Genomic DNA, 14,336 nt, shown 5'->3' with positions numbered 1-14,336 from the left:
ACTCCCATTAGCAACCGTGTCCTGGCTGGGGCTGCTGTGAGCTGTGGTCCAGAACATCTGGAGGCCAGTGGGGAAGGTTGAGTGCCTTTCAGTTTTGGGGGGCAAAACAGGGTTATTCCCAAAGTAAGTTTGGAACCAAGGGAACTTCGCACATAGATGTAAGTTCATAAATTGTGGTCATATGTACACCTTATATTTAAAGCTCTATGGTGCCACTTTAAACAGCCACAACCTCCCCCAAAGAATTCTGGGAGCTGTAGTTCATTAAGAGAGCTGAGTTCCCTATTCCCCTCACAGAGCTACAGCTCCCAAAATTCTTTGAGGCAAGCCATGGTTGTGTTATCATAGTGCTTTGATTGTATGATGAGAATGCCACCTAGCTTGGTGGCTGAAGTAAGATTCAACCATGGCAATGACACAGAGCCCTCCACACCTGAGGACATAAAGCTAGCTTAGGAGGCACAGGGCAAGCTATGTGGCACAAAGCTCTGACTGCTCTCTGCCTCTCAGCATCTGAGGCCTTAGGTAGCTGCCTCCCTTTGCATCGTAGGGCCAGCTCTGTCAAGTTGATGTTAATATTTCTCCACATGGTTGCATTGCTTAGTATTTTTCAGAATGTTTTTCATAGGCCGATGGACCAGACCCATTGTACATGCAGTTCTTTCTACATTTTAGTAAGGGTGCGGGAAATCCAGGGCTGCATACACACCATGCACTTCAAGCTCATTCTGCTTCTCTAGAAAAGATTCATAGGAAGCGTAGTTTACTCCTCCCAGGGCTACAATTCCCAGCACCTTTAACAAACTACAGGTACCAGGATTTTGTGGTGGTGGGGGGGGGAGTAATGTGACTTAAATGCATGGATATACACAGCCTAGATAGCCTCTTCTGCTTCTATAATTCTAGGAAATGGTCTTATACCAAGTCAGACCATTGGACCATGTAACTCAATACTTTCAACATGGCTGGCAACGACTCTTAAGGTTTGCAGTCAGTCTTGCCCAATCCCTACTTGGGTATGCCAGTGGTGGGCATAGCCAGAGGCAAAAGTGGGAGTGGCCAACACTGAAGCAAGCAATAGATGTGACTTTGTAAAACACACGCACGCACAACATACACATCTCTCCATCCAGGCATGGGAAAGGCATCTCAGAGGACATATTTCAACCAGTAAAAGTGCTCAAGAAGTGTGTAGGGGTGTGTGAGAATCCTAGGAACCAGTTAAAAGTGCCTGTAATGCCCCATTTCTTCTCTTACTTGTCACCTAGGTTAGTGGTTGAAGTAAAATTCCACAGTGGCAATGAGACAGAGCCCTCTACACCTGTGGGCATTAAGCTAGCTTAGGAGGCACAGGTTCCTTATTCCAGTTGTAAATTTTCCCAAAAGAAAGAACAGTCCTACCCTTCCATCTCCCCCATCACATTCTGTTCTTGCTTTGGTGGGGAGAGAGCTACCCGTGTTTCCACTGAAAGAAAAATGCAGGAAGCCTTAAAAGTCAACCTGACCTATAATCCCCAAATTTCTTCTTTGCGCTTAAAACGGCAATCAGATGCTGAATATTTTGAAACCGTAAAAACCCTCCAGAGTGCCTCTTCAAGTCAATATCTATTTTGTTTTCAACGATGGCTATAACAAAACATGAGTACCACAAATGCATCCACAAGAGAACAACATAATTGCCCCTACAAATAAAATTACTCCTCTATATTGTAGTCAACAAAATGTTCTCCTCGATGGCTTGTCCTAAAAGCTTTCCTGGAAAGGCAAGGTAGAAATGAATAGAACGGGGTGGGGTGGGGGGGATAATTTAGGACACAAAGCAAAATTAAGCACTCTGGAATCACAATTATTTCAATGGTAGAGAGAGTTAAGTAAATCAATGAGAGTTGATGCCTCAGTTTTAGCACAAAGGCTAAAACAAAACTAAGTATTTTGTTGTCCTTTAACTCTGATACTGTTTAGAGGAAAGTAAAAATTAAACAAAAACTTGTGGGATGAAAAGCAAATCCTTCCACTCCCCACCAGGCAAGTATGAAATCACCATATTAAAAATGTTCGTACCATGTTTTCCAGCAAATTCTGGAAATGAAATAGGGTTGTTATTCTCACAATTGACCTCATATTCCACCAACCACGTCAAACTAAGCAGAATGCAGAGCTATCCAGCAGTGGGAACGGGATGTTTAAAGCAGTATTTGGACATTTTGACAAGATAAGAATGTGCATCCCTCATGTCCATCTAGATTGCAATGACATTTGGGGTGGGGGTGGGGCAGAACCAACAAGGTCAACTATGCAACTTATTATTTTTTTATCAACATCAACAGTGAATTCCATAATCATTCATCAGACAAGAACCACAATTAGCATATATATCCAAAGGCATGTCAGAACCATAAATTTCAGATTGCTTGATGAAGTTCCAAAGCAGTTTTTCCCATTCATTCCCAAGAGATGCTATTCTCTTTGGAGCAAAACCGCAATATGTGGTTTAACAATCAAATCTCTCTTCCCAGGGAACTCTTGAGAATTTTTGCTCTGTGAGGTGAATAGGGGTCTCCTAAGAACTCTCAGCACCCTTAACATATGTCAGTTTCCATGAATTTTTGAGGGAATCAAGAATTGTTAAAGTGGTATCGCAGCACTTTCAATGTATGCTGTGAATATGGACTAAAATAGAATATTTTAAAAAACACAAAAAAGCACACTAACCAAAATAATTTAATCATAATTTGAAGTATTGGTTGGAAAAAAGAGGGAAGAGTGGAATGAAGATGAGCACAAGAAGATCTAATTGGGCTGCTCAAGCCCCATTTTACACTAAATATCCCGGGAAGAGTTAGGGCATGTGTCTGCTTTACATTTTTTGTATTTAAAAAACCCTCATCCTCCCTGCACAATTCAGGAAGAAGGAAACCAAAAGCACATTTCCCCCCTTTCTCATATTCACTGATTTGCTTAGTTAAGGGATTTCTTACCTGCGCTTCACCACAAGGTCCCTGGGTGGGTTACAACCTGAAGGAGCATCTCCACTCCCATTATTCAGCCTGGACACTGAGGTCCAGCTCCAAGGGCCTTCTGGCGGTTCCCTCACTACGAGAAGTGAGGTTACAGGGAACCAGGCAGAGAGCCTTCTCAGTATTGGCACCTGCCCTGTGGAATGCCTTCTCATCAGATGTCAAGGAGACATAAGTGTATGACTTTTAGAAGCCATCTGAAGGCAGCCCTATATAGAGAAGTTTTAAATGTTTGATATCTTATTGTGTTTTTATATTTTTCTGGAAGCTGCCCAGAGTGGCTGGGCAACCCATGCAGATGGGTGGCATATAAATAATAAAAATAGTATTAGTATTCATATCAGTATCCTATAAAATTCAGTAAAACATTCAAACCAAACCAGATAAATGTACATCCAACAATACAAGCAGTCTCACAAACATCACACAAATTTAAAGGTATGTCTGCAGCAAACGATGGAAACTATATAATGAGGCAGTGTGGTGTAGTGGTTAAGAGCGGTAGTCTCGTAATCTGGGGAACCGGGTTCGCGTCTCCGCTCCTCCACATGCAGCTGCTGGGTGACCTTGGGCTAGTCAACTTCTCTGAAGTCTCTCAGCCCCACTCACCTCACAGAGTGTTTGTTGTGGGGGAGGAAGGGAAAGGAGAATGTGAGCCACTTTGAGACTCCTTAAAGGGAGTGAAAGGCGGGATATCAAATCCAAACTCTTCTTCTTCTTCTTCATCTAGGTAAGGCAACTTCCTATCCCATGGTAGGGAAAATAGGGCACTGCCTCACCAATCTCAGTTTACCGTCACCCAACCTACACCCAGCTTACTTTCAACCAGTCATGGAGTGGCTTTGCTTTTCGTTGACTGTTGCTGCTCTTCCTTCCTTCCCCCTTACCAGTGGCCAATGGGCACTGGCTACCACTGTTCCTATGTTCTGCAACATAAGTAACACCTATACTAGTTTTGTTTTGTTTTGTTTTCCTTTCAGGTGCCACAGCTGGTCCAATTCTGACCGATCCCTGGAGCAGACTTCATCAGACGATGTCTTTGTTGACTTTGTGGCATCTCAGCCCTCACTTTATCTACAGCCTTCTGGCATCCTGCTGCAAGAGATGCCCCAGGCAATTGGTCATGGGGCTCTTCTCAAGAATGCAGATTCAAGCGGTCCCCCTTCTAGTGATTTCTCCTCTTCCTCACCGCTTTCAGGACCTCCCTTGACACCAACCTTATTGGTTGATAAAAGCCCGAGTGCTCTTTCCTATGGCATTACTGAACTTGATGTTCTGGGCAATACCCCACCACCAAGGCCTCCTAAGCCAACCCACTTTGCAGACAAACGGGTTGAAGAGCCATCCAGTGGGGCCCTTCAGAATGGACATGTTGGGATCTCATGTGCTCAAGGGGCATTGGTGCCAAGGAGAATCTCCTTGTCTGGATTGGACAGCATGAGAAGTTGGAGAGGTAAGGATGTGAATGGTCTTGTCTGTTAAGAGTTTGCCTTCCTGAGCTCATTTGACCATCCCTGGTTTGTATAATTTCAGAGTTTGTTCCACCCTTACTCCATAGCTGGGAATGGAAGGAATTGTCAATTTGAGTTCTCTAGGTTTCTTGTTTTTCCCATCTTAAATTCAGTTCTCCATGTTTCTGTAGCAACTCATGAATTTTTGTTGTTGTTGCTGTCAAAAAAATCCTCCTGAAAATTCTTCAACGTTTAGGTACATATTTATCCTAAAAAACACATTTTTGTCTGCAATTTTGACTGATGTGCACATTTTTGGAAACAATTTCTCTTATGCTAATGCATTTTTGTATGTTATTTTGATGAATACTATCATTTTTACACACAGTTGCCCTTAACGTTGTTTGGTTGGAGAACTGCATCACATTGCAAACATGGGAGAAGTTCAGATTTTGAAGGGTGGCTTAGTTTTGGTTCTCCTATTGCTCTGGAAACTCTGAATTTGATAAATTCAGCTTTAAATGCAGATTGAACTAAATCCTCCCCACCCCCAATCCCTATCCATAGCACTGGTCTTCAACTAGTGAGTTAGGACCTACTGCTGCTATAGTGCTTAGTGAAGGAAGACTTCTTAATTTTTCTGGTGCTGATTATTGTTTTGATGTCTTTCATCTTTGCTGGTTTTGAAGGGAGGGTTGTGTGTTTGTGTTTTATGCTGCTCTTGGTGATGTTACTATTCTTTTTTTAAAATGATATTTATTAAAAGTTTAACAATTACAAAAAAGCGAAGAAAAAAAGAGACAATAAAGAGTTACAATACATCAAAAAAATAAAAAACAGAATAAAAAAAGGAATTCAACAATACAAGTCAATAAAAAGAAAAAAGGGAGAAAACAAAACACACAATACAACAAAACAAAAAACAAAAGCAGACAAAAAATTTAAAAACCAAATCCGATATTCCCAAATCTTTATCTTTCATTAACTTGTTTCATCGACCTCCTCACCTATCCCTTTTTTGTATTCTAGTTATTAATTATCTCAGCAAATCCTTTCCATCTTTCACTATATTCTGTCATTAATTTACCTTAATTTATTTTAACCTTATCTTACCATAAAAAACTTAAAACTTATTTATACGTAATTCCTTAAAGCATTTCTACTAAAGCCAAATAATTTCATTCCAACGTTTTTCTAACACTCATTAATCTTACAAAAATTCTCTAAATGAATTTTTAAACTTTCTTCTAATCTTCATCCATCGTCTCTTTTTCCTGGTCTCTGGTTTTGTCAGTCCTTTCTATCCCTTCCATCTAGTCCATCAACCTGGTGACCTTCTATCCGAGGCTCTTAAGTCTTTTCCATGTCCCTTCTGCAGGTCTTCTTCATATTTATACCTGCACTTTACTTTGTCTTCTGCTGATCTTATTCTTAACTTCCTTCCTTTCTCACTGAGGGGTAGATCTCGGGGAGACTCCAACTTGACAGTATCTTTATCCCTTCTCGACAGGTCAGCCCATTCTCCATAGTCAGCACTGAAATCCAAAAGATATTTGAAGGCATATTTCAAAGTCCCTCCAAGGTTAAGGGCCCCCACAACTCCAAACTCCCCCCTGGCCCAAAACCAGATCCCAAAAGTCAAAACATCCCTGCATAGGCGGATCTATCCAGCTTCCCATCTCCAAACCAAACAGTATTCCATCTCTCCAAATCTGACTTTCTCCAGGTTCAGTCGTCAGAGACAACAACTTATGTTCCTGCAAGACCGCGACTCTCTCCATTTCTGTTACTTGAGGTTCAGCCACAACCTCCTCCTTTGTCTTCTGCACAACTTGCTCCATTTCTATTACTTGAGGTTCAACAACAACCTCCTCCTTTGTCTCCTGCACAACTTGCCCTGTCAAAGCAGATTCCTGGATTGGTTCCTGCGTGGTTTCTATATAGGTATTCACTGTCTGTCCAAAATTGCTAACTGCAACAGTCATCAAATCCATCTTCTCATGTAGCTGTTCCAGTAAAGCACTTGTCTTGCAAAAAGCAAGCACTAAAGCTTCTTCTGGGCACATTCTTATTCAAGGTCAAATGTCTGGTTTTCACGATCTTAATCTCCACAGCTGTAGAATTCCCCAGATCGACTCCAGCAACAGTTTCACAAGCTCCCTCTAGAGGAAACAATTTCTGTTTGTATCCGTCTTTTAAAAGCAGATCCGGCAACAAAATTCCTTTCGTTTTTCAGATATTTTGTTCCTTTCAAGTGCAAAAGGAAACATTGGAATCAATATGTTTCTCTTTTTTAACGATCTGTCAAAAAGCGTTTTCTTCACAGTCGATGAACTTCCCCAAAGCGTCTGTCTCTGACACCCCGTTCCCAGGTTCAAGACGGTGGAAATTTATCCTTCTTTGCTCTCTCTCCTGCAGGTTTAAACAGTCTAAGATTTCCCCCCTCTTCTCCTGCTTCCAAGGGGGGTTTGGTAGTTTTAACTGGTTGTTGTTTTACATTGTTGGTACCTTTTCAAACTGCATTTACATTTCGTAAGCTAACCTTGGAATTTTATTGAAGTGGTTGGGGGTACAAATGTCTCAGATAAATGAAATAAGCTTGCAGCTGCAACTGACCGTAAGCCATATTGATTGGTTTGCTCCCTGTGATGTCTGTTACAGGGCCACTCCAGAACAGTTTTTCAACTTCGGAAAAACTGGGATTGTGTGAGTGTTTTATTTTAAATAAGTGAGGAAATGAACATTCTGTTGAATGAACACACTCCTCATGCTTAAGTTAAGAAGACTGATAACCAAGTTGAAACGGGCAGAATAAGGAGGCTGTGCTGGTTGCTATGAGTTATAATCTGAAACATCTGGAAAATATCAGGGAGGCAAAAACTGGACAAGACAATTGACCATAGGAACATTTTAATTAGTATGGCCATTCACATTTTGAAAGGAAGAGTAAGTGAAGTCCTCCTCCTCCTCCTCCTTACCCTGCCCTTCACCAGCAGATCCAAGTGAGGGTTATAAGAATTTTAAAATCAGTGTTGTTTGTTGTTTAGTCGTTTAGTCGTGTCCGACTCTTCATGACCCCATGGAGCAGAGCACTTCAGGCACTCCTGTCTTCCACTGCCTCCCGCAGCTTGGTCAAACTCATGCTGGTAGCTTTGAGAACACTATCCAACCATCTCATCCTCTGTCATCCCCTTCTCCTTGTGCCCTCCATCTTTCCCAGCATCAGGGTTTTTTCCCCGGGAGTCTTCTCTTCTCATGAGGTGGCCAAACTATTGGAGCCTCAGTTTCAGGATCTGTCCTTCCAGTGAGCACTCAGAGCTGATTTCCTTAAGAATGGATAGGTTTGATCTTCTTGCAGCCCATGGGACTCTCAAGAGTCTCCTCCAGCACCATAATTCAAAAGCATCAGTTCTTCGGCGATCAGCCTTCTTTATGGTCCAGCTTTCACTTCCATACATCACTACGGGGAAAACCATAGCTTTAACTATACGGACCTTTGTTGGCAAGGTGATGTCTCTGCTTTTTAAGATGCTGTCTAGCTTTGTCATTGCTTTTCTCCCAAGAAGCAGGCGTCTTTTAATTTCGTGGCTGCTGTCAGTGTTAAAGCTGTTAAAACAAATGACAGTCACAGGAATAGTCACAGGAATAGGGTGGCTCTTGAAAACATTCTTCTCTGGTGTCAAAGGCCAGGGTAAAGATGTGCGGCTTCTGCATTCGCAAACAGCTGTATAGTGAAGGTGCCAGAAACACCTATTTAAGGAGGGAATGCCACAAATTAGGGGCAGTCACAGACAATTTGCTCTCCCAAGCTGCTACCACCCTGAACTTCTGAGAATGGCACAACTACCCAGAGGGCCCCCTGGGCTGATCTCAACATCATACAATGGCCTGTAGGAGAAGGAGCGGGTCTCTCAGATGTTTGGGGCCTAAGTTGTTTAGGGCTTTAAATACTAGTGTGAGGATCTTGAATTGGGCCCACAAACAAACTGGCAGCCACAAACTGCTGCTACTACTCCTGTTGCTTTTTAATATGCACATTGCATTGTATGGAACCTATTTTGTTTTAATTTATTAACAACTGTGTATCTCGTCTTTCTGCCTTGAAGAGAGGCCCTCTGCACACCTTCAGATAATTCTGAAGAATGTTTTTACCAGCTCATTTTATCAGTGTCCTGTGCAGTTCTTGGAAGCTTTTGAGAGAAACACCCATCACTGGAAGTGTTATTCTCACTAACAGCCTTGAGTTGCTGGGGAAGCAGACTTTCTAAAAGCATGTGTGCTACTTTACGCGTAAACACACAGACATTGCACACACAGAGCATATTCTTAAAGAGCTTTTCCAGATGGGAAACCCACAATTTTATTCTTTGTCTATTAGTTTACTTATTAATTGACTTGCAGTTTAACTCATTAGCTGACTACATTGCAGCTCTGATCTATGTTGGCTCCAGGATTTTGGCCACCCTAACCTGGAAGAGCTGGACATGCAATTCGAGAATTCTCTTTGGCTGATCTTCTTGGATACTTTGTGCAAAGTAGAATGGGTAACACTGTGTGGGCAGTGGGGCCCCATTTTACTCTAGGGGGCCCTGGCAAATGCCCAACCTGGCCCCCCCTCTGGCCCCAGTTACTGCTGTTAATTTCTATACATCCACCAATGTCCAGGGCATATATTGTGTGTGGCATCAATGTCCCACCTCACAATGGAGAACCCGCCATGCTCTCACTAGTATGCAAGTGGAACTCCTTCTGAAGTAGTCTGAGTGCTAGAGACTGTGGCATGGAGCAGGGCCTGCCCATACAGCCTCACAGGCCCTTCCATACCACCTTTCAGCACACAGAGGGGGCTGTGTGACACACTCCCCTCCAGAATAAGCCAAGGAAAAAAGGGATCTCTGCCCAGAGATGCTTTCGATCTGACTTTGCAAAAGACAGAACATCAGGAGAGAGTGGAAGTCAATGGATTTGTTCAATCTCTCCTCCTCTTTGATTTGTCTGATCTCGCTTTCTCCCTCCCTGCATGGTTTCTGCCTGGAAAAGGCTGTCACCAACCAGCTTAGCACAAACAGGTAATGAAATGGACAAACTCTGGATGTTTGGATATCTGAATCTGGTGTGTATAGTGAGGTTTGGGCACAATTCTTTATGTTTGGTTATGTAAATTTTCACATATCGAGCAGGTGAAAGCAGAACCTTCAAACTGCACACAACAGGCTAGGATTGTATCCTCCAAGACCTACCTTTTGTTGAACAGCTAATTAAATTGCTATTGGTTTTCTTTTTTCTTTTTTTGATTTGCAGCTGACTTGGAAGGAAATTCCCTAAGACGCAGGGATAAGAGGCTTAGCTTGAATCTGGTAAGTGCAGTACTGTCTTACACACACACACACCCTTATTCAGCATGGTTTTAGAAGTGAACATTAACAAGAAATTAACCAGCCTATGCTGTCTGATCAATATATAATAAATCGTTACCCAATCCAATGTAATAAAATAAAATAACAGTTAGCATTTTTTCATATGTTTAGGCCAAGGTTTCCCAAACTTGGGTCTCCCAACTGCTTTTGGACTACAATTCTATGGTTGCCATATTTCTAAAAGTGAACATCCGGACACAAAAGTTGAGCTCCAAAAAAAGAATTAAGTTCTCCCTCCCTATTTTGGGGGGAAATCGCCAAAAAATCAACACTTCCTATATAGGCTGCCATAATGCCTGGGTTTCCCCAGACATTTCAGCTGCTTTTCATAAATTTCACCTGAACACTATTTTCAATGGACAAATCTCGGCTATGTCCAGGAAATTCCAAATGTATGGCAGCCCTATAGAATTCCCATCATCCTTGACCAATGGTCTTGCTAGCTATGGATGGGAGCTGTAGACCAAAAGCTGGAGAACCAAGTTTGGGAAACACTGGTTTAGGCTGCAGCTCTGTGCCCACTTACCTGGGAGTAAGCCCCATTGGATCAAATGGGCCTTATTTCTCAGTATAGTGGCAGTGGCTCTCCAGGGTTTCATACAGAGGACTTTCTCAGTGATGTCTGGAGACTGAACCTGCTGCCTTTTGCATGCAAAGCAAGTGCTCTTCCACTGAGAATTTAATTAATTAATCAATTAATTATCCCTTCATCTAAGGATCAGAGGGTGGTTTACAACTGAAAAATATGAAATAATGCTGAGGATATATCAAGGGCTCTGTCCTCCTTCCACTGTCTGTTTCTGCCAAGGATGGTGCAGTCAGAATGTTGCAAATTCAAATCAAAGATAAAGAGAGAGAGAGAGAGAGAGAGAGAGAGAGAGAGAGAAGGAATTGCTCCATTACATACATACATATTGACATGGTAAAAGCTAAACCAAGGTTCTTCAGCCTTCGGACCCCAGATGTGGTTGGACTACAAGTCCTATCATGCCTGGCCATTAGCTAAACTGTCAGGATTATGGGAGTTGTAGTTCAACAAAAACATATGGTGGTGGTGGTGATTGATTGATTGATTGATTGATTGATTGACATAGCCCCAATCTGAATTGGACTCACACAATGACAGGACAGGAATGGAGTGTCCTGAAAGAAGGACTAGGCATAGAACACTAAACAAGAGCACTCCATGTTGCAACATTTTGTTGGAAGCCCCAACTGTCCATAATATTTATGTGTTAATTCATTTTCCGTTCCACGTTTCAAAAGAGGTCTCTGGGCAGTTTACAAATTCCAACAAAAAGGAATCGATGTAAGATATACAATGCCAATTCCACATTCAGAATGAAACAGTATTAATACCAAGTTTACTGTAATAATGATCACAATAATTCCACATTTTAAGTATGAACAGAAGGGATGTAGCTCGGTGGTTAAGCATCTGCTTTGCATGCAGGTTCAATCCCCGGCATCTGCAGGTGGAGTTGAGAGAGATCCTCGTCTGAAACCTTGGAGAGCTTCTGCCAGTCAGTGTAGAGGATACCAAGCAAGATGGACCAATAAGGCAGCTTCCTCTGTATGTTGTTCTAAAGTAACGTAATAAATTAAATATATTAAAACAATGTACCATATTTAATTGAATGTAATATACACCTTTTTTTGGCCATATTCCTTTGTGAAAATTAGATTTGATGGGGCCAGCAAATACTTTTCTGGTTTCAAGGTTTTGAAAACTGAGGTGCACATTAGATGCAATGGCATTTGCATAAATATGGTACATTAGTAAGGCAGCTAAAAACCACAAAAGCATATTATATACATGAATCAGGTAGGTAGCTGTGTTGGACTGACGCAGTCAAAAAAAAAAAAATTTAAAATAATTGTCCAGTAGCACCTTAGAGACCAACTAAGTTTGTTCTGGGTATAAGAAGTGTGCATGCAGACGAAAGCTTATACCCAGAACATACTTAGTTGGTCTCTAAGGTGCTATTGGACAATTTTTTTAATTATATACAAAACAACAAAAGACATCACAATAATAATACTAATACAGTTATTAGTGAGTCGTCTTCCTCCTGGTTAGCCCAAGAAATCCAAACTTCCAGTATGCCATTTTTCAGACTTGAAAAATTATTAGGGTGGAATTTAGCCCAGAGCTAAATGGGGTATGAACACAGGAAATGGGGTCTGTTCATGAGGGCCATACAAGAGAGGCATGGAAGGTTGCATTTAGCTCCCATGCTTCTCACTCCTGATGCAGGACTCCAAGCTAGTCAGGAGGCTGAACCTGAGAGAATCCTGGGGAGAGCGGATGGATAGGTCCAAGGTTTGGCCCTGATTTCTGATTTGGAACCCTTTTGTTAACCAACTTTCCCTTTCCCTTTCCCTGTGCTTATTTCTGAAGCCAAGTCGTTTTAGCCCTCTCTACTCCAGCACATCAAATAGTTCCGAGGACAGTTATGTGCCAATGCACCCCAGCATCTCCCCACCGATCCCAGGATCTGACTGCACACCTGACGGCTACATTCCCATGAGTCCAGGCTCAGCTACGTTTATCCGCTCTGCAGCCAGCATAGAAAAAATCTCCAGCCCTCTGCCTGAGCTCCCCACAGACCTGGAGCCACCTCCGGTGAACCGGGATCTCAAGCCTCGTCGAAAATGTAAGCTTGTCTTTCTACAAGCTGTTTTTCGAGCACCTCTATGTGTTTATCTTGGGAGTTTCGGGAGTTGATTTGATGGGTCCAGCAAGTGGATATCGGGGACAGTGAACAAGTCCCGGACAAATTCAGCTAGGGCCATGTCCTGAATACAGTGGCTAGGTCTGCAAGCTCCCATTTTAGTTTTCCACAGTGCCTTCACTGGCACTCTGCTTCCAATTCTGCCATCAAGTAAGCCAGCGGTGGGCAACCTCTGGCCCACAGGCCGAATTAGGCCTGCCGGACCTTCCAATTGGTTTGTGAGGCTTTTTCAGTCAAACCACACCCCCATTCCCTTTGTATGAGTGGTGAGAAGCAAGTAAAAGTTGGACTGGGCTGAATGGGGGTTTGCTTGTGCTGCCAATCAGATTTGATGACACCTGCAAACCCTTGTGGGGATTGATGAAACTTTCCGGATTGTGGCTGTGCCCTCTTGGCTTGATTTCAAACTATCCACGTGAAAATGGGCTACCTGCTATCATGGTGATGACAGGAGATTGGCAGGTGACTGGCCCACAGAGGAGTGGGGACGTGATCTGCTGCCCAGATCCAGTTTCACAACCCTGAGGTAAGCCCAGGGCTGAGGACCCACTAGTATATGAGGGACCCCCACCAGAGGCCCCTATGATTAATTTGATTTGCTCAAACTTGGAGCTGGCCTTGCAAAGGACAGAACAAACAGCTGGCGTTTGAGCAAATACAACATTCATTGGGTGGGTCACTTGTTAACTACAGGCTTGAGGTGTGTTTTTTCTATTCTCAGAAGTCACTCAAGAAGTAGGTATCTTTGGGACTGCAGTCTTAGTAGTGGAGTTGGAAAGCCAGGAGGTTGGTCTGGCTTTCCAGAGGAACTAAACTGGTATCTGAACTGTACAAAATCTGGCCTGCGGGAGTGCAGGCCAGAGCAATGTTAAAAGAATATATGCAGAGGTAGATGAGATGGTTGAGGAAAAGGACTTAGAGGCAGGAGATGTGGTTGTGGATGGGCTGTTGTCAGGTTGCAGACGGGAAGAGATGGAGGGGCTTCATTGCTACTTGGTGAACAAGATGCTCAGACCAAGCCTGGAGCAACAGTTATTTAGAGCCAGCCCAGGTCCCCATTGGTCGCCTCAAATCGCCAGACCTGGCTTGTGTTGATGAGATTGCAGTACCTTCCCTGATCATTAAAAGGGTGGTGCTGTTACCCTGGAAAGATCAGACCAGAAACTCCTGCAGCCTATGAGCTACTTTGGAGTAGCAAGAATATTTATTTAATTGGATTTATATCCCACCTTTTCTTTGAAGGAGAACATAGTTCTCACCCTTCTCAATCCCTACAACAGTCATGTGGGGTAGGTTAGTCTTAGTGGCAGTGATTGGTCACCCAGTGAACTTCATGGCAAGTGGGGATTTGAACCCTGGCCTCCAAGGTCCTGGTCCAACACTCTAACCACTACACCACTGTGGCTCTCTAAAGAAATAAAGGAAGGTCTGCTACCTGAGTCCACAATACGAGCCCCCTGATGTCATAAACTTCCTTTCTTGGAACTGCTTCCATCCTGTTAAGTAACCAGCTACCCACACAGCAAGTTTACAACTGGATCTGCCCCTGTCTTTGGCCAGCTCTGTGGCAGTAAGAAGTCTTCTCTCTTTAAATCTTCAGTCCGACCACCTCCGCTGGACCTGCGAAACCTTTCCACCATCCGAGAACATGCTGCCTTAACCAGGACGTGGACTGTGCCTTAGTAAGTGGGTGTGAAACCTGTTCCAACATTTTTT

General features: G+C 43.0%; 1 protein-coding gene across 8 annotated transcripts in view; it reads left to right on the top strand.

Annotated features, from left to right (window-relative positions):
* GAB3 (GRB2 associated binding protein 3) overlaps positions 1-14,336 on the top strand; it is a 94,643-nt gene that overhangs the window by 70,100 nt on the left and 10,207 nt on the right. For 6 of the 8 annotated variants that reach the window (XM_082208135.1, XM_082208133.1, XM_082208132.1 and 3 more), the window contains exons 4-8: positions 3,998-4,470; positions 9,770-9,825; positions 11,339-11,458; positions 12,287-12,542; positions 14,221-14,302. In XM_082208135.1, coding sequence (XP_082064261.1) covers positions 3,998-4,470; positions 9,770-9,825; positions 11,339-11,458; positions 12,287-12,542; positions 14,221-14,302 — 987 coding nt within the window. The remainder of the gene's footprint in view (positions 1-3,997; positions 4,471-9,769; positions 9,826-11,338; positions 11,459-12,286; positions 12,543-14,220; positions 14,303-14,336) is intronic. The other 2 variants (XM_082208139.1, XM_082208136.1) reach the window with 1 other exon arrangement.

This window comes from Podarcis vaucheri, assembly GCF_965113315.1.
Source record: "Podarcis vaucheri genome assembly, chromosome: Z".
In the NCBI taxonomy this organism is placed as follows: domain Eukaryota; kingdom Metazoa; phylum Chordata; class Lepidosauria; order Squamata; family Lacertidae; genus Podarcis; species Podarcis vaucheri.
The sequence above is the reverse complement of the archived record's forward strand: the minus strand, read 5'-3'. Positions and strand labels throughout refer to the sequence as shown.